This window comes from Salvelinus namaycush, unplaced genomic scaffold (genome assembly GCF_016432855.1).
Source record: "Salvelinus namaycush isolate Seneca unplaced genomic scaffold, SaNama_1.0 Scaffold2172, whole genome shotgun sequence".
Classification (NCBI taxonomy): domain Eukaryota; kingdom Metazoa; phylum Chordata; class Actinopteri; order Salmoniformes; family Salmonidae; genus Salvelinus; species Salvelinus namaycush.
This window is the reverse complement of record NW_024058978.1, coordinates 23,877-43,266: the sequence shown is the minus strand read 5'-3', so window position 1 is coordinate 43,266 and position 19,390 is coordinate 23,877. Positions and strand designations below refer to the sequence as shown.

Below are 19,390 nucleotides of genomic sequence, written 5' to 3'. Positions count from 1 at the left end.
TTCATCGTCAACTCATATTTCATCAGAGAGAGCAGCATAAAGCCGTGCATTCATGGTCTTATCTGAGACGTGAACCAACAGGACCGTGTCTGAAGACAATGGAGATGGTAGTGAGACGTGAACCAACAGGACCGTGTCTGAAGACAATGGAGATGGTAGTGAGACGTGAACCAACAGGACCGTGTCTGAAGACAATGGAGATGGTAGTGAGACGTGAACCAACAGGACCGTGTCTGAAGACAATGGAGATGGTAGTGAGACGTGAACCAACAGGACTGTGTCTGAAGACAATGGAGATGGTAGTGAGACGTGAACCAACAGGACTGTGTCTGAAGACAATGGAGATGGTAGTGGGAACAGTGTTGTCTCTAAGCAACGTATTTTCATACGGACCCTTTTAGAGGGCCTGACTGAATTAGACCAACAGGAAGTGTTGTATGTTTAGTGTCCCTAACGGCATCCTATTGCCTACATAGTGCCCTACTTTTGACCAGGGCTACAGTAGGGGAATAGGGTGGTACAGTAGGGGAATAGGGTGCCATTAGGGACGTACAGTAGGAAGTAGGGTGGTACAGTAGGGGAATAGGGTGGTACAGTAGGGGAATAGGGTGGTACAGTAGGGGAATAGGGTGCCATTAGGGACGTACAGTAGGGGAATAGGGTGGTACAGTAGGGGAATAGGGTTCCATTAGGGACGTACAGTAGGGAGTAGGGTGGTACAGTAGGGGAATAGGGTGGTACAGTAGGGGAATAGGGTGGTACAGTAGGGGAATAGGGTGCCTTTAGGGACGTACAGTAGGGAGTAGGGTGGTACAGTAGGGGAGTAGGGTTCCATTAGGGACGTACAGTAGGGGAATAGGGTGCCATTAGGGACGTACAGTAGGGGAATAGGGTGGTACAGTAGGGGAGTAGGGTGCCATTAGGGACGTACAGTAGGGGAATAGGGTGGTACAGTAGGGGAATAGGGTGGTACAGTAGGGGAATAGGGTTCCATTAGGGATGTACAGTAGGGGAATAGGGTGCCATTAGGGACCTACAGTAGGGGAATAGGGTGGTACAGTAGGGGAATAGGGTGCCATTAGGGACGTACAGTAGGGGAATAGGGTGGTACAGTAGGGGAATAGGGACATACAGTAGGGGAATAGGGTGGTACAGTAGGGGAATAGGGTGCCATTAGGGACGTACAGTAGGGGAATAGGGTGCCATTAGGGACGTACAGTAGGGGAATAGGGTGCCATTAGGGACGTACAGTAGGGGAGTAGGGTGCCATTAGGGACTTACAGTAGGGGAATAGGGTGCCATTAGGGACGTACAGTAGGGGAATAGGGTGCCATTAGGGATGTACAGTAGGGGAATAGGGTGGTACAGTAGGGGAATAGGGTTCCATTAGGGACGTACAGTAGGGGAATAGGGTGCCATTAGGGACGTACAGTAGGGGAATAGGGTGGTACAGTAGGGGAATAGGGTGCCATTAGGGACGTACAGTAGGGGAATAGGGTGGTACAGTAGGGGAATAGGGTGCCATTAGGGACCTACAGTAGGGGAATAGGGTGGTACAGTAGGGAAATAGGGTGGTACAGTAGGGGAATAGGGTGCCATTAGGGACCTACAGTAGGGGAATAGGGTGGTACAGTAGGGGAATAGGGTGCCATTAGGGATGTACAGTAGGGGAATAGGGTGCCATTAGGGACGTACAGTAGGGGAATAGGGTGCCATTAGGGATGTACAGTAGGGGAATAGGGTGCCATTAGGGACGTACAGTAGGGGAATAGGGTGGTACAGTAGGGGAATAGGGTGCCATTAGGGATGTACAGTAGGGGAATAGGGTGGTACAGTAGGGGAATAGGGTGCCATTAGGGATGTACAGTAGGGGAATAGGGTGGTACAGTAGGGGAATAGGGTTCCATTAGGGACGTACAGTAGGGGAATAGGGTGGTACAGTAGGGGAATAGGGTGCCATTAGGGATGTACAGTAGGGGAATAGGGTGGTACAGTAGGGGAATAGGGTGCCATTAGGGACGTACAGTAGGGGAATAGGGTGCCATTAGGGACGTACAGTAGGGGAATAGGGTGGTACAGTAGGGGAATAGGGTGGTACAGTAGGGGAATAGGGTGCCATTAGGGACGTACAGTAGGGGAATAGGGTGCCATTAGGGACGTACAGTAGGGGAATAGGGTGCCATTAGGGACGTACAGTAGGGGAATAGGGTGGTACAGTAGGGGAATAGGGTGGTACAGTAGGGGAATAGGGTGCCATTAGGGACCTACAGTAGGGGAATAGGGTGCCATTAGGGACGTACAGTAGGGGAATAGGGTGCCATTAGGGACGTACAGTAGGGGAATAGGGTGCCATTAGGGACGTACAGTAGGGGAATAGGGTGGTACAGTAGGGGAATAGGGTGCCATTAGGGACGTACAGTAGGGGAATAGGGTGCCATTAGGGACGTACAGTAGGGGAATAGGGTGCCATTAGGGACGTACAGTAGGGGAATAGGGTGCCATTAGGGACGTACAGTAGGGGAGTAGGGTGCCATTAGGGACGTACAGAAGGGGAATAGGGTGGTACAGTAGGGGAATAGGGTGGTACAGTAGGGGAATAGGGTGGTACAGTAGGGGAATAGGGTGGTACAGTAGGGGAATAGGGTGCCATTAGGGACCTACAGTAGGGGAATAGGGTGCCATTAGGGACGTACAGTAGGGGAATAGGGTGGTACAGTAGGGGAATAGGGTGGTACAGTAGGGGAATAGGGTGGTACAGTAGGGGAATAGGGTGCCATTAGGGATGTACAGTAGGGGAATAGGGTGGTACAGTAGGGGAATAGGGTGGTACAGTAGGGGAATAGGGTGGTACAGTAGGGGAATAGGGTGCCATTAGGGACGTACAGTAGGGGAATAGGGACGTACAGTAGGGGAATAGGGTGCCATTAGGGACGTACAGTAGGGGAATAGGGTGGTACAGTAGGGGAATAGGGTGCCATTAGGGACGTACAGTAGGGGAATAGGGTGGTACAGTAGGGGAATAGGGTGCCATTAGGGACGTACAGTAGGGGAATAGGGTGCCTTTAGGGACGTACAGTAGGGGAGTAGGGTGGTACAGTAGGGGAATAGGGTGGTACAGTAGGGGAATAGGGTGCCATTAGGGACGTACAGTAGGGGAGTAGGGTGGTACAGTAGGGGAATAGGGTGCCATTAGGGACGTACAGTAGGGGAATAGGGTGGTACAGTAGGGGAATAGGGTGCCATTAGGGACGTACAGTAGGGGAATAGGGTGGTACAGTAGGGGAATAGGGTGGTACAGTAGGGGAATAGGGTGGTACAGTAGGGGAATAGGGTGCCATTAGGGACGTACAGTAGGGGAATAGGGTGCCATTAGGGACCTACAGTAGGGGAATAGGGTGCCATTAGGGACGTACAGTAGGGGAATAGGGTGGTACAGTAGGGGAATAGGGTGGTACAGTAGGGGAATAGGGTGCCATTAGGGACGTACAGTAGGGGAATAGGGTGGTACAGTAGGGGAATAGGGTGCCGTATAGCATAGTATGTATAGTATAGAGCAGTGTGGTATAGTATAGTACAGTGTAGAGCAGTGTAGTATAGTATAGTGTAGAGCAGTGTAGTATAGTACAGTATAGTGTAGAGCAGTGTAGTATAGTACAGTGTAGTGTAGAGCAGTGTAGTATAGTACAGTATAGTGTTGAGCAGTGTAGTATAGTATAGTATAGAGCAGTGTAGTATAGTACAGTATAGTGTAGAGCAGTGTAGTATAGTACAGTATAGTGTTGAGCAGTGTAGTATAGTACAGTATAGTGTATAGCAGTGTAGTATAGTACAGTATAGTGTATAGCAGTGTAGTACAGTATAGTGTAGAGCAGTGTAGTATAGTATAGTGTAGAGCAGTGTAGTATAGTATAGTGTAGAGCAGTGTAGTATAGTATAGTGTAGAGCAGTGTAGTATAGTACAGTATAGTGTAGAGCAGTGTAGTATAGTATAGTGTAGAGCAGTGTAGTATAGTACAGTATAGTGTAGAGCAGTGTAGTATAGTACAGTATAGTGTAGAGCAGTGTAGTATAGTATAGTGTTGAGCAGTGTAGTATAGTACAGTATAGTGTATAGCAGTGTAGTATAGTACAGTATAGTGTAGAGCAGTGTAGTATAGTACAGTATAGTGTATAGCAGTGTAGTATAGTATAGTGTAGAGCAGTGTGGTATAGTACAGTATAGTGTATAGCAGTGTAGTATAGTACAGTATAGTGTAGAGCAGTGTAGTATAGTATAGTATAGAGCAGTGTAGTATAGTACAGTATAGTGTTGAGCAGTGTAGTATAGTACAGTATAGTGTATAGCAGTGTAGTATAGTATAGTGTATAGCAGTGTAGTATAGTATAGTGCTGAGCAGAGTAGTATAGTACAGTATAGTGTTGAGCAGTGTAGTATAGTATAGAGCAGTGTAGTGTAGTACAGTATAGTGTAGAGCAGTGTAGTATAGTATAGTATAGAGCAGTGTAGTATAGTACAGTATAGTGTTGAGCAGTGTAGTATAGTACAGTATAGTGTATAGCAGTGTAGTATAGTATAGTGTATAGCAGTGTAGTATAGTATAGTGCTGAGCAGAGTAGTATAGTACAGTATAGTGTAGAGCAGTGTAGTATAGTACAGTATAGTGTAGAGCAGTGTAGTATAGTATAGTGTTGAGCAGTGTAGTATAGTACAGTATAGTGTATAGCAGTGTAGTATAGTACAGTGTAGAGCAGTGTAGTATAGTACAGTATAGTGTATAGCAGTGTAGTATAGTATAGTGTAGAGCAGTGTAGTATAGTACAGTATAGTGTAGAGCAGTGTAGTATAGTACAGTATAGTGTAGAGCAGTGTAGTATAGTACAGTATAGTGTAGAGCAGTGTAGTATAGTATAGTGTATAGCAGTGTAGTATAGTACAGTATAGTGTAGAGCAGTGTAGTATAGTATAGTGTTGAGCAGTGTAGTATAGTACAGTATAGTGTATAGCAGTGTAGTATAGTATAGTGTATAGCAGTGTAGTATAGTATAGTGTAGAGCAGTGTAGTATAGTACAGTATAGTGTAGAGCAGTGTAGTATAGTACAGTATAGTGTAGAGCAGTGTAGTATAGTATAGTATAGAGTAGTGTGGTTTTTATAGTATAGTACAGTGTAGAGCAGTGTAGTATTGTATAGTATAGTATAGCGTAGTGCGGTGTGGTGTAGTATCATGTAGTATGTCATAGTATATGACAGTGTAGAGCAGTGTAGTATAGTACAGTGTAGTGTAATATTGTGTAGTATATCATAGTGTAGTGTAGAGCAGTGTAGTATAGTACAGTGTAGTGTAGTATTGTGTAGTATATCATAGTGTAGTGTAGAGCAGTGTAGTACAGTGTAGTGTAGTGTAGTATCGTGTAGTATGTTATAGTATGGTGTTGTGTAGTGTTGTGTAGTATATTATAGAATTGTAGAATGTAGTGTAGTATAGTGTAGTGTAGTATTGTGTAGTATATCATAGTGTAGTGTAGAGCAGTGTAGTATAGTGTAGTGTAGTACAGTGTAGTGTAGTATTGTGTAGTATATCATAGTGTAGTGTAGAGCAGTGTAGTATAGTACAGTGTAGTGTAGTATTGTGTAGTATATCATAGTGTAGTGTAGAGCAGTGTAGTATAGTACAGTGTAGTGTAGTATTGTGTAGTATATCATAGTGTAGTGTAGAGCAGTGTAGTACAGTGTAGTGTAGTGTAGTATCGTGTAGTATGTTATAGTATGGTGTTGTGTAGTGTTGTGTAGTATATTATAGAATTGTAGAATGTAGTGTAGTATAGTGTAGTGTATTATTGTGTAGTATATCATAGTGTAGTGTAGAGCAGTGTAGTAAAGTGTAGTGTAGTGTAGTATCGTGTAGTATGTTATAGTATAGTGTAGTATATTATAGAATAGTAGAATGTAGTGTAGTATAGTGTAGTGTAGAGCAGTGTAGTAAATTGTAGTATAGTGTGGTATCGTGTAGTATGTTATAGTATAGTGTAGTATATTATAGAATAGTAGAATGTAGTGTAGTATAGTGTAGTATATTATAGTATAGTGTAGTGTAGAGCAGTGTAGTAAAGTACAGTGTAGTGTAGTATTGCGTAGTATATTATAGTATAGTGTAGTGCAGTACCGTGTCGTATATTACAGTGTAGTATGGTGTAGTGTAGAGCAGTATAGTACAGTGTGGTGTTGTGTAGCAGCGTGTGTATGTTATCGTATAGTGTTGTGTAGTATCGTGTAGTATATTATAGTATATTGTAGTGTAGAGCAGTGTAGTAAAGTATTGTGTAGTGTACTATCGTGTAGTATATTATAGTATCGTGTAGTATATTATAGTATCGTGTAGTATATTATAGTATAGTGTAGTGTAGTATATCGGGGCTCCTGAGTGGCACAGCGGTCTAAGGCACTGCATATCAGTGCAAGAGTTGTCACTACAGTCCTTGGTTCAAATCCAGGCTGTATCACATCCGGCCGTGATTGGGAGTCCCATAGTGCGGCGTACAATTGGACTAGCGCCATCCAGATGTGGCTGGGGTAGACCGTCATTGTAAATAAGAACTGACTTGCCTAGTTAAAGAAAAGGTTAAATAAAACATATTAGATAGTAGAGTAGCGTATAGTGTAGTGTAGTGTAGTGTAGTGTAGTGTAGTGTAGTGTAGTGTATTGTAGTGTAGTGTAGTGTAGTGTAGTGTGGTGCAGTGTAGTATAGTGCAGTATAGTGTAGTGTAGTATAGTGTAGTGTAGTGTAGTATAGTATAGTATAGTGTAGTATAGTGTAGTGTAGTATAGTGTAGTGTAGTATAGTGTAGTATGGTGTAGTGTAGTATAGTGTAGTGTAGTGTAGTGTAGTATAGTGTAGTGTAGTATAGTGTAGTATAGTATAGTGTAGTATAGTATAGTATAGTATAGTGTAGTATAGTATAGTGTAGTATAGTATAGTATAGTGTAGCGTAGTATGGTGTAGTATAGTGTAGTGTAGTGTAGTGTAGTATAGTATAGTATAGTATAGTGTAGTGTAGTGTGGTGTAGTGTAGTGTAGTATAGTATAGTATAGTATAGTATAGTGTAGTATAGCGTAGTATAGTATAGTATAGTGTAGCGTAGTATGGTGTGGTATAGTGTAGTGTAGTGTAGTATAGTATAGTATAGTATAGTGTAGCGTAGTATGGTGTAGTGTAGTGTAGTGTAGTGTAGTGTAGTATAGTATAGTATAGTATAGTGTAGTGTGGTGTAGTGTAGTGTAGTGTAGTGTAGTGTAGTGTAGTGTAGTGTAGTGTAGTATAGTATAGTATAGTATAGTATAGTATAGTGTAGTGTAGTGTAGTGTAGTGTAGTGTAGTGTGGTGTAGTGTAGTGTAGCCCTCTGACTCAGTGTTCTTCCTGTGATCTGGTTCCACTCACTGCCAGGTAGCGCAGCACAATAACACACCTCTGTCTGTTGGAGGAAATGACATGCAGACATTCTCAGAGCCTATAGCTGATTTTTATATGTATAAATGATCCAGATTCCCCATGTATTGATCTGAGGCAACGGGGTGTAATTCATGTTTTTGTGCTCTAATGTTCCCTGGTGTGTGTTGTAATAATAATGTTGATCAGTCAAAAACAACTGGTGATCAGATCACCCTTCAGTACTATATTGTCAATAGCTGTGGAGTGTAATGTTTTGGCTGCTTCTCTTTCCCATCAAAGGTAGCCTATTTACCATTAGGCTACAGGTGGTATATCACCTGACCATTATATTTGCATTCGATCTACTTGGACCTAAAGTATGAAACTTGTGCCTAAAGTATTGTAATGAAACAGCAGGGAGCAGGTCTCGAACCCTCGACCTTCTAGCCCGAGGTCCGGCGCGCTATCGACTGTGCCGCAAAAGTATGCTCGTGCGGCAGAATAGATTTCCGCGCTTATAAACCCAGAGTCGTTACAGTATCTTAGCCTCTTAACATGTATTTGTAACAAAGTCAGTACTCCTCAAAACGTCATAAAGTATTGCTGAATAAAGTGAGAGAAAGAGAAACCCTCATCCCAAAAGAGAGCGACAGAGAGGGGATAAACTGGGGGAGAGGAGCGGGTTGAATGTCCTGTCTGGCTGTCCTGTCTGGCTGTCCTCTCTTACTCTCTCTGACTCTCTCCGGAAGCCCGACAGCCGCTGGGAATTGTAGTGCTTTTATTAAAGACAAGATTGTTTTTCTCTTATAATAGGAGCATATGTGAGAATCATACTTTCCCCGGCACAACTTCTGTTGAGAGAAGGGATTTGATAATCGTATAGTTTTTTATTTTTTGTGCGGGGGGGGAATTCATTACAGAAATATATTGGCCAACTTTTAAATTAAACTTCAATATCCAAAATGCCTTGTTTCCTCTACGCGGTCGCTGTCACTGCGGACGTGACGATCAGATAGGTTTGGAAATGATTCTGGACCGTGAATATTCCCTGGTGTTAAAACCACATTTAATTACCATGGAAAACGTTACGTTATAACTTTACACGCGCGTTTATTTAGTTTGAACGCGGCCCCATCCTGGAGTGACGATATTGTGCGAGATTCGAGGAGATAAGAGCGTTTCCAACTCGGTCCGTTTCTTCCTGTTGCTCAGCTGCGTCTGAAGAAAACCAGCATCGATAGGCGTCGGATTTTGTTTCCATCTGCAAAATGCCACGGGATAACAAGAAGTCTCTCATTCAGAAAATAGCCAGCCAAGCCAATATTACATTTAAAGATTTCAATGCATCCGCAATTGGGGCCAACAAAGTATTATTGGACAACCGGGAGGATCTAATCACCCTGCTGACGGAAGTCAGGGCTGCAGACCTGAAGATGAAACCGAACGGCTCACATTCCGAACACAACCCACCTGTCATGTACATGCACATCTGCGAGACGGAGTCGTTCAGTATGGGGGTGTTTCTACTGAACGGCGGGGCTTCCATCCCGCTCCACGACCACCCCGGTATGAACGGGATGCTCAAGGTTCTATACGGGAAAGTCAGTATCAGGTGTTTTGACCTGTTGGATAAACCTTCGGACCAGGTGCAGAGTGAGACCCAGTTCGACCCGCCGCTGCTGCCGTTCCAGAAGGACTCTCTGCGGCGGGCTGTGCTCCGATCCACCATGTGGTTCACCCATGACAGTAGTCCGTGTATCTTAACCCCGCAGAGGGAGAACCTGCATCAGATCGACACGGTGGATGGACCGGCTGCCTTCCTCGACATCCTGGCACCTCCGTATGACTCTGACGACGGGAGGGATTGTCATTATTATAAAGTCCTACAGACTGTTCCCGACGCAGACAGTAAGGTAGAGGCGCAGCAGCAGTGTGAGGAAGAGACGTGGTTACTAGAGATAGGCCAGCCTGATGGCTTCTGGTGTGAGGGTGAACCATACCCAGGGCCCAACGTCTCCTTCTGATGTCGGTGTTGTAAAGGCAGGGATACCTGTGACCAAATAGGGGCAGCCACATGACTTTCAAAAGACTTTGAATCACTGTGAGTGGGACATGAGTTGGAGCAGGTGAATGAACTGCAGGTGTCGTGGATAATGTCTCTGGGCTTTTGCTCTCCTTATTAGTTTAAATATTGAACTTTCTAAATCTCCTGTAAACTTCCAGATAAGATGTTTTCATCCTGAACAGGCTTAGAAACATCCTGTGCTCTTAACACCATTGTTGGTAACTGAAAATATGATATGCTCTTAACACCATCGTTGGTAACTGAAAATATATGCTCTTAACACCATCGTTGGTAACTGAAAATATGATATGCTCTTAACACCATCGTTGGTAACTGAAAATATGATATGCTCTTAACACCATCGTTGGTAACTGAAAATAGCCTTATGTGAATATTGAATGTAAACTTTGAAAGCATTTATCACGTCTAGTTTCCAAGTGCACACTACGTTTTCTATCTTTAATTGATTTATTCCAAACAAATGTGTGTATTAAAACACTAGTTTGTTTATAATTGAAGGTTTTTATTTTGGGACAGCTGAAAGTTCTACCTATAGCCTTACTGCAGATACAGCGCCTTTGGAAAGTATTCAGACCCCTTGACTTTTATCACATTTTGTTACATCGCAGCTTTATTCTAAAATATATGAAATTGTTTTTCCTCATCAATCTACTACCCCATAATGACATCACAATACCCCATAATGACATCACAATACCCCATAATGACATCACAATACCCCATAATGAAATCAAATACCCCATAATGACATCACACTACCCCATAATGACATCACACTACCTCATAATGACAAAGCAAAAACTGTTTTTTGGAAAGTTTTGCTAATTTATTACAAATTTAAAAAAAAAAAAATACAATTCCTCATTTACTTAAGAATTCAGAGACTTCTCCCGAAGCTGTTCCTGTTTTGTCTTGTCTGTGTGCTTAGGGTCATGGTCCTGTTGGAAGGTGAACCTTCGCCCCAGTCTGAGGTCCCGAGCACTCTGGAGCAGGTTTTCATCAAGGAACTCGCTGTACTTTGCTCCGTTCATCTTTGCCTTGATCCTGACTAGTCTCCCAGTCCCTGCCGCTGAAAAACATCCCCACAGCATGATTCTGCCAGGTTTCCTCCAGACGTGACGCTTGGCATTCAGGCCAAAGAGTTCAATCTTAGTTTCATCAGACCAGAGAATCTTGTTTCTCCTGGTCTGAGAGTCTTGGTGCCTTTTAGCAAACTCCAAGCGGGCTGTCATGTGCCTTTTACTGAGGAGTAGCTTCCATCTGGCCACTCTACCATAAAGGCCTGATTGGTGGAGTGCTGCGGAGATGGTTGTCCTTCTGGAAGTTTCTCCCATCTCCAGAGAGGAACTCTAGAGCTCTGTCAGTCAGTGACCATCGGGCAGTGGTGTAAAGAGCTTAAGTAAAAATACTTTAAAATACAACTTAAGTAGTTTTTTGGGGTATCTGTACTTTAATTTACTATTTATATTTTTGACTTTTACTTCACTAAATTCCTAAAGAAAAAAATGTACATTTTACTCCATACATTTTCTCTGACACCCAAAAGCACTCGTTACATTTTGAATGCTTAGCAGGACAGAAAATGGTCCAATTCACACACTTATCAAGAGAACATCCCTGGTCATCCCTACTGCCTCTGATCTGGAGGACTCACTAAACAGAGAACATCCCTGGTCATCCCTACTGCCTCTGATCTGGAGGACTCACTAAACAGAGAACATCCCTGGTCATCCCTACTGTCTCTGATCTGGAGGACTCACTAAACAGAGAACATCCCTGGTCATCCCTACTGCCTCTGATCTGGAGGACTCACTAAACAGAGAACATCCCTGGTCATCCCTACTGCCTCTGATCTGGAGGACTCACTAAACACACATGCTTTGTTTTTAAATGATGTCTGAGTTTTGGAGTGTGACCCTGACTATCTGTAAATAAATAAAAAATATGAAAATTGCGCCGTCTGGTTTGCTTATTAGAAGTTATTTTTTAATATTCATACTTTTACTTTTGATACTTAAGTATATTTAAAAACCAATGGTTTTAGACTTTTACTCAAGTAGTATTTGACTGGGTGACTTTTACTTAAGTCATTTTCTATTAAGGTATCTTTACTTTTACTCAAGTATGACAATTGAGTACTTTTTCCACCACTGCCAACGGGTTCTTGGTCACCTCCCTGACCAAGGCCCTTCTCCCCCGATTGCTCAGTTTGGCCGGGCGGCCAGCTCTAGGAAGAGTCTTGGTGGTTCCAACCTTCTTTCATTTAAGAATGATGGAGGTCACTGTGTTCTTGGGGACCTTCAATGCTGCAGACATTTTTTTGGTTCCCTTCCCCAGATCTGTGCCTCGACACAATCCTGTCTTGGAGCTCTACGGATAATTATTTCGACCTCATGGCTTGATTTTTGCTCTGACATGCACTGTCAGCTGTGGGACCTTATTAAGACAGGTGTGTGCCTTTCATAGCAAAGAGTCTGAATACTTATGTAAATAAGGTATTTCTGTTTTTAATTTTTAATACATTTGCAAAAATGTCTAAAAACCTGTTTTCACTTTGTCATTATGGGGTATTAGTTCCTGCCAAGGCAGCAGCTACTCTTCCTGGGGTTTATTATGGATCCCCATTTGTTCCTGCCAAGGCAGCAGCTACTCTTCCTGGGGTTTATTATGGATCCCCATTAGTTCCTGCCAAGGCAGCAGCTGCTCTTCCTGGGGTTTATTATGGATCCCCATTAGTTCCTGCCAAGGCAGCAGCTACTCTTCCTGGGGTTTATTATGGATCCCCATTAGTTCCTGCCAAGGCAGCAGCTCCTCTTCCTGGGGTTTATTATGGATCCCCATTAGTGATTAGTTCCTGTCAAGGCAGCAACTACTCTTCCTGGGGTTTATTACGGATCCCCATTAGTTCCTGCCAAGGCAGCAGCTACTCTTCCTGGGGTTTATTATGGATCCCCATTAGTTTCTGCCAAGGCAGCAGCTACTCTTCCTGGGGTCTATTATGGATCCCCATTAGTTCCTGCCAAGGCAGCAGCTACTCTTCCTGGGGCATATTTTGGATCCCCATTAGTTCCTGCCAAGGCAGCAGCTACTCTTCCTGGGGTCTATTATGGATCCCCATTACTTCCTGCCAAGGCAGCAGCTACTCTTCCTGGGGTCTATTATGGATCCCCATTAGTTCCTGCCAAAGCAGCAGCTACTCTTCCTGGGGCGTATTATGGATCCCCATTAGTTCCTGCCAAGGCAGCAGCTGCTCTTCCTGGGGTTTATTACGGATCCCCATTAGTTCCTGCCAAGGCAGCAGCTACTCTTCCTGGGGTTTATTACGGATCCCCATTAGTTCCTGCCAAGGCAGCAGCTACTCTTCCTGGGGTTTATTACGGATCCCCATTAGTTCCTGCCAAGACAGCAGCTACTCTTCCTGGGGTTTATTATGGATCCCCATTAGTTCCTGTCAAGGCAGCAGCTACTCTTCCTGGGGTTTATTATGGATCCCCATTAGTTCCTGCCAAGGCAGCAGCTACTCTTCCTGGGGTTTATTATGGATCCCCATTTGTTCCTGTCAAGGCAGCAGCTACTCTTCCTGGGGTCTATTATGGATCCCCATTAGTTCCTGCCAAGGCAGCAGCTACTCTTCCTGGGGTTTATTATGGATCCCCATTAGTTCCTGCCAAGGCAGCAGCTACTCTTCCTGGGGTTTATTATGGATCCCCATTTGTTCCTGTCAAGGCAGCAGCTACTCTTCCTGGGGTTTATTATGGATCCCCATTAGTTCCTGCCAAGGCAGCAGCTACTCTTCCTGGGGTTTATTATGGATCCCCATTTGTTCCTGTCAAGGCAGCAGCTACTCTTCCTGGGGTTTATTATGGATCCCCATTAGTTCCTGCCAAGGCAGCAGCTTCTCTTCCTGGGGTTTATTATGGATCCCCATTAGTTCATGTCAAGGCAGCAGCTACTCTTCCTGGGGTTTATTATGGATCTCCATTAGTTCCTGCCAAGGCAGCAGCTACTCTTCCTGGGGTTTATTATGGATCCCCATTAGTTCCTGCCAAGGCAGCAGCTACTCTTCCTGGGGTTTATTATGGATCCCCATTAGTTTCTGCCAAGGCAGCAGCTACTCTTCCTGGGGTTTATTATGGATCCCCATTAGTTCCTGTCAAGGCAGCAGCTACTCTTCTTGGGGTCCAAACACATTAAGGCACTTTACATTAGACATACAACAAAATATAAAACAGTACAACATATAACATTATTACACCACTACAATACAAAATGTATAATACCACCACTACATATCTACAATATAAAATGTATAATACCACCATATAACAATATTACAATGTACGTGTGTGTAGAGTGCGTGTGCTATCGCTTTTGTGCATATGCGTGTGTCTGTACCTGTGTGTGTCTGTACCTGTGTGTCTGTCTGTACCTGTGTGTCTGTCTGTACCTGTGTGTGTGTCTCTTCACAGTCCCAGCTGTTCCATAAGGTGTATTTTTACCTGTTTTTTAAATCTGATTTTACTGCTTCAGTTACCTGATGTGGAATAGAGTTCCATGTAGTCATGACTCTATGTAGTACTGTGTACCTCCCATAGTCTGTTCTGGACTTGGGGACTGTGAAGAGACCTCTGGTGGCATGTCTTGTGGGGTATCCATTGGTGTCTGAGCTGTGTGCCAGTAGTTTAGACAGACAGTTCGGTGCTTTCAACATGTCAATACCTCTCACAAACACAAGTAGTGATGAAGTCATTCTCTCCTCCACTTTGAGCCATGAGAGATTGACATGCATATTATTCATGTTAGCTCTGTGTACATCCAAGGGCCAGCCGTGCTGCCCTGTTCTGAGACAATTGTAATTTTCCTAATTCCCTCTTTGTGGCACCTGACCACACGACTGAACAGTAGTCAATGTGTGACAAAACTGGAGCCTGTAGGACCTGCCGTGTTGATAGTGTTGTTAAGAAGGTAGAAACTAGGGCCTGTAGGACCTGCCTTGTTGATAGTGTTGTTAAGAAGGTAGAAACTAGAGCCTGTAGGACCTGCCTTGTTGATAGTGCTGTTAAGAAGGTAGAAACTAGAGCCTGTAGGACCTGCCTTGTTGATAGTGTGCCTTCGGGAATGCAGAGCAGCACTTTGTTATGGACTGACTTCTCCCCATCCTAGGTACTGTTGTTTAGGGTGGCCAGTAGCCTAGTGGTTAGAGCGTTGGACTAGTAACCCGAAAGGCTGCAAGACCGAATCCCAGAGCTGACCAGGTAAAAATGTGTCGTTCTGCCCCTGAACAAGGCAGTTAACCCCGGCATTAGTTTTAATGTTGATCAGACTACCTGCATTAGTTTTAATGTTGATCAGACTACCTGCATTAATTTTAATGTTGAAAGTATAAACTTTTGATTATTCTTTTTTATTTTATTTAACGTATTATTATTCGTATTATTGTATGTCCTGTGTGTATAGATCTCTACATGAACAACGGTAAATATCTTTCCTGTTCTAGTAGTTGTTAGCCACAGCAGCAGAACGGATAGACGGTGAGTGGGAGCTCGTGAAGGCATGACTCACATCAGACTGACGTTACATGGGAATTACCACGCCCACCCTTTATGGTGTACTTTCCAATACTATTACATTATATTCATGTTGTTCACAGTTTATTTTGTTTTTAGTTCACAAGAAATAACCTTTCTGGAGGCCATTGAGATGTTTTTTTTAATCAACATTAACATTTAATATGAGTCGTAAACATTCACGAAAAACAAATGTCAATTCGGTTTGAGTTCAATTATTTACATTTCTTATTGTTAGACATAAACCACAACACTTTCCATAGTTACACGGCACAATGTGTACAAAAATATACATATAATCAAACTTTAATATTAAATGACAAAATGTACAGTTTCATTAAATCGTCCTTGTATTGACAATGTACAAAAATAACGTGTGAAACGAGGCACAACAAGGGGGAAATACAATCAACGAACATGTTAAAAATGACACATTTTGTCTAGTAAATAATTTAAAACACTTTTCCTTCTAAATTATTGCAAATATAACGTTCTTTCCCATGCAGCGTTGTGTATATTGTAACCTATTGGCGCGTCAGTGTACATGTGCTTGATATTAATCCTCAACATGTTTCTTCCCGATACATGAAGAGAATAGAGGCAGCCACGTGTTAAAAGTATTGTCTATTAACTTGACTTCAGTAGGCTATGCAAACAAAGTGCGTTTCTCTCAGCCACCAAACTAAGAGGATACATCGTGGGAACGTTTGGAGCGCACCGGAATGATGCGCAATTACGCATGAAAGAGAATTCTGCTGTTGCGTGTAAAGTTCGTTCCATATTGTGTTTTGAACTTGCAGCTTACAAACAATTAAACCTCAATCTCTATTGTCTTTAGTTCATCAAGGTTTCTAAATATTTATTCCCATAAACCTATTGGCTATAGTGTGTACTATACCGCCCGCGAGGGGCATCCCGCCAGCTGTCCCGTGCTGGAGGAGCAGACTCCGCTAGATGTGCTTATAGAACCGCTACCGGAGCGATCAGAGTTCGTGTTGTTTGATGGCGCAGTGGATGATTTTCTCTCTTTCTGTCTGAGATGAATCTTGGTGTGTCTTTTGCGCTCGTCGCTCCTCGCGAACTTACGGCCACAGAAATCACAGGCGAAGGGCTTCTCTCCGGTGTGCGTGCGGATGTGCGTGGTGAGGTGGTCGCTGCGGCTAAAGTTCCTCATGCAGATCCGGCACTGGAACGGTTTGTGCCCCGTGTGGATCCGGATGTGTCTGGTCAGCTCGTCAGACCGAGAGAACCGCCGGTCGCAGCCTTCCGCTGGGCAGGGGTACGGCCGCTCATGGACCGGGGTCTTGCTCGGTCTGTTGGGATATTTTCTGGGCCGCAGGATGGGTCTCAGGGGGAGGTTCTGGGGGCTGTACGCTGTGGGGAGTCTGGGTCCATCCGAGACCGGCCCACCTAATGTAAAGTTCCTAATAGTGTTCAGGGGAGTCAAAGGTGGGGGTACTCTAAAGGAGTCCAGTGGGCAGGGGAAGGGCTTGCGGTCAGGCATGGCTTGCATGTCCCTCTGACAGGTCGGCTGGAAGAACCCATAGTCTGGGATGATGGGGAAGAGACCCGAGTCTGTGTTGGGCTTAGGGGAGGAGTAGGACGGTGGCGGGTAGGAGATACCGGGCCCGGTGGAGAGGAAGGCCGACGGGTCCTGGTAGACCTCCCCACAGCCGTAGGGAGGCGGGGAAGAGTAGAGGTGGTGCTCCATGTCGGCCTGGTTCTGGGCCATGGTGCAGCTGAGCGTGGAGGAGAAATGGCCGGGAGAGCCGGAGGACGCCGGGGAGGAGGAGGCAGAAGATGGCTGGGTCATGCCCAGGATCCCTGCACTCACTATGTTGATGACGCCCTCGGGGTTCCAGTTACCGGGATACTGAGAGTCGATGGAGAACTTTCCCATGTAGGTGAAGGTCTGGTTCCGATGACCAGGTGGCTGGGAGAAGCTAGAGTAAGACAGGTCGAGAGAGCGTTTCTCTAAGCTCATATCGCCACTCATCAAGCCATCTGGAAGATATGAAGAGACATCTTAGCAGAGAATCACGAAACAAACACGAAACAAACAAATCAGAGAGCTTTAAAAAAAAAAAAAACATGCTGCAGGTCCGTTCTCGTGCGCACAGTGTTTAGTGCGTGCTGCGCGCTCGCGTCCTTTACCCACCGGTCATTCATTCAACTTTTCAAAGGGGTGCCGTTTTACTTTTATGAAAACTTTTTTTTGAAAAGTGCGTAACTCTAGCCATGTGCCTCTAAAACATAACATTTTTTATTACCATTAATACAAATATCCAAACATACATTTGTCCCTCAACCATAAATTCAAAATATTTCCAAAATCTCTTGGCCAAGATGAAAAAATGCTATATCAAACATGATGCATAATATTATAACCTATACGTAGTAGCCTATATGTTTCCTCTCCAATAACCAACACAGCACATGTTGCATTCTCTAAAGGTCCCCATGATATCAAAACAACACCATGTATAGTCCACGCTTACCTGGAGCTCCGCTAAGATGGTCGTGGTAGTGGCCTCCTAAATCAGCGTTAGGAAAGATAGCCACCCCGGGCGGCAGACTGTCATGATCCACAGAGTAGATAGTATCAGAGACAGGGTGGACATACCCACCCAGAGAGACCGGGACTTTCTCTAAAGTTTTAGCCGTCATCATTTAAAACTAACGGACCCTCGCTGTTTCCAGGATTTAAACGGTATTTTAAACCGGCTGGTTGAGTATGTGTGGCCTTTACAGTCCTTTCCTACACTGAAACATCGGATAACCTGTCCGGAGAAGTGAACCCAATCTGGAGCGTGTGTTGATACCACTAGTCTACTCTACTCTCTCCAGATCATCAGGCTGTTTAGTGAATGACGGATCCTAGCAGCACGAGTAGCAGTAGTATGTATTTATCAGTGGGCAGTGAATGCGCCACTACGTCACTGCCCATACAAGGACCGTTTGGTTAGAGAGAGGAGGCGCTGGGGGATCCTATTGGCCCCGGGCTGTCAATGGAGAACTCACAAGTGAAAGTTGCCAATATAAAGCGATAAAATATGTGTTTTTTCCCCATGCAGTTTCCATTAGCACGAAAATTATAAAACAATACAGGTGACAAGAAATGGAACAAATTTCAAGAGGGCATGTTATCAGTTTAGACGGACATCAATGTTACAAGATGATCTGATCTATAAGATTTGAAATGTTTCCTCTACACATCGCCTTCAAATAGGAATTCCGGTTCTTCTCTAGAAGCCATACATGGTTTCATCCGGTAAATCTAAGAACACCCTTGCCTACATATAAGGGTTCTATTCCGGAATATGAGCGTCGGAAACTAACGAGTCTTGCCGAGCAAGAGCAGCGACAGAACTACCATCGCTAACCACAATCAAATGAGAGCCACAATCACGGAATTTTCACCTTTGCTGCGTTAAACTCGGAAACTTTTGTCAGCATCGTTTGAATAGGCTTTGCTTTAGGAAAGACTGGGCTACAGGCCTATTTAGTTATGAGCTATTTATATCACTAGAAGGGGAAATTGTTTATCTTGAAGTTTAATGACTTTCACATCCTGAAATGAAACGGGTAAAGGAACGTGGTCTAATGATAACGGAACATATGGATACAGTAGTAGGCCTAGACTAGTTATACATTACGCTATTAAGTAGGCCTATAATCTATTATAGTAAAATACATGTGTTATATTGTTAGGCTACTAATAATATGATTATTGTATTTGTTGTTAATATTATTTTGTTGTTGATTCTCAATACTTTTGCCCTCCAGTGGTGTTGAACGGAACTGAGAGGTCGACTCATCTGTCCGGCAGGCCAACTAGGCTACTTACTGTCTGGTGTTTCAATCATGCACATTAAAAACCTCCTCAACCCCACGCGCATTTAAGAAAACCGGACATAGTTCACAAAAACATTTCCGTTCAGAGGCGATAAGGCGCATAATGCAATTGGCACAGCTTGGTAGACTCGGTATACTGGTAAAGTCCCCCTGTGGGTTGAGAAACTTGGAAGTTAAAAACTAGATGGGTGGGTGGGCGAGCGGTTCGGGGCCCTGGTTGGAAGGCAATTTCCAGATTGTGGCTGTGTCAAGTAACGCGTGGGAGAAAATTATCTAAATTTAAACATTTGATGGCTATAAAAAGTTATTACATTTTCTTGATACTTACACATTAGACTATACGTATTATTATTATTATTGTTGTGAATAGTTAGGCTTATTATTATTATGTTGATACTACTATAATAACGATTAAATAACAATTATTGCTAATAATAATAATAATAATAACA

The 19,390-nt window shown here is 43.8% G+C and overlaps 2 protein-coding genes across 2 annotated transcripts; one reads left to right on the top strand and one right to left on the bottom strand.

Moving 5' to 3' along the window:
* The first annotated feature begins 8,436 nt into the window (after positions 1 to 8,436).
* LOC120038386 (2-aminoethanethiol dioxygenase-like) lies at positions 8,437 to 10,494 on the top strand. The gene is made up of 2 exons (XM_038984153.1): positions 8,437 to 9,556; positions 10,445 to 10,494. Exon 1 carries the CDS (start codon positions 8,699 to 8,701, stop codon positions 9,452 to 9,454), a length of 756 nt encoding a protein of 251 aa, XP_038840081.1. The 5' UTR covers positions 8,437 to 8,698; the 3' UTR covers positions 9,455 to 9,556; positions 10,445 to 10,494.
* Positions 10,495 to 15,217: 4,723 nt separating this feature from the next.
* On the bottom strand, positions 15,218 to 18,083 carry LOC120038387 (early growth response protein 2b-like). The gene is made up of 2 exons (XM_038984155.1): positions 17,582 to 18,083; positions 15,218 to 17,087 (listed from the first exon to the last, which is right to left on the bottom strand). The coding sequence occupies exons 1-2, from the start codon at positions 17,751 to 17,753 to the stop codon at positions 15,976 to 15,978; spliced, it is 1,284 nt and encodes a 427-aa protein (XP_038840083.1). The 5' UTR covers positions 17,754 to 18,083; the 3' UTR covers positions 15,218 to 15,975.
* Between the last annotated feature and the right edge of the window lie 1,307 nt (positions 18,084 to 19,390).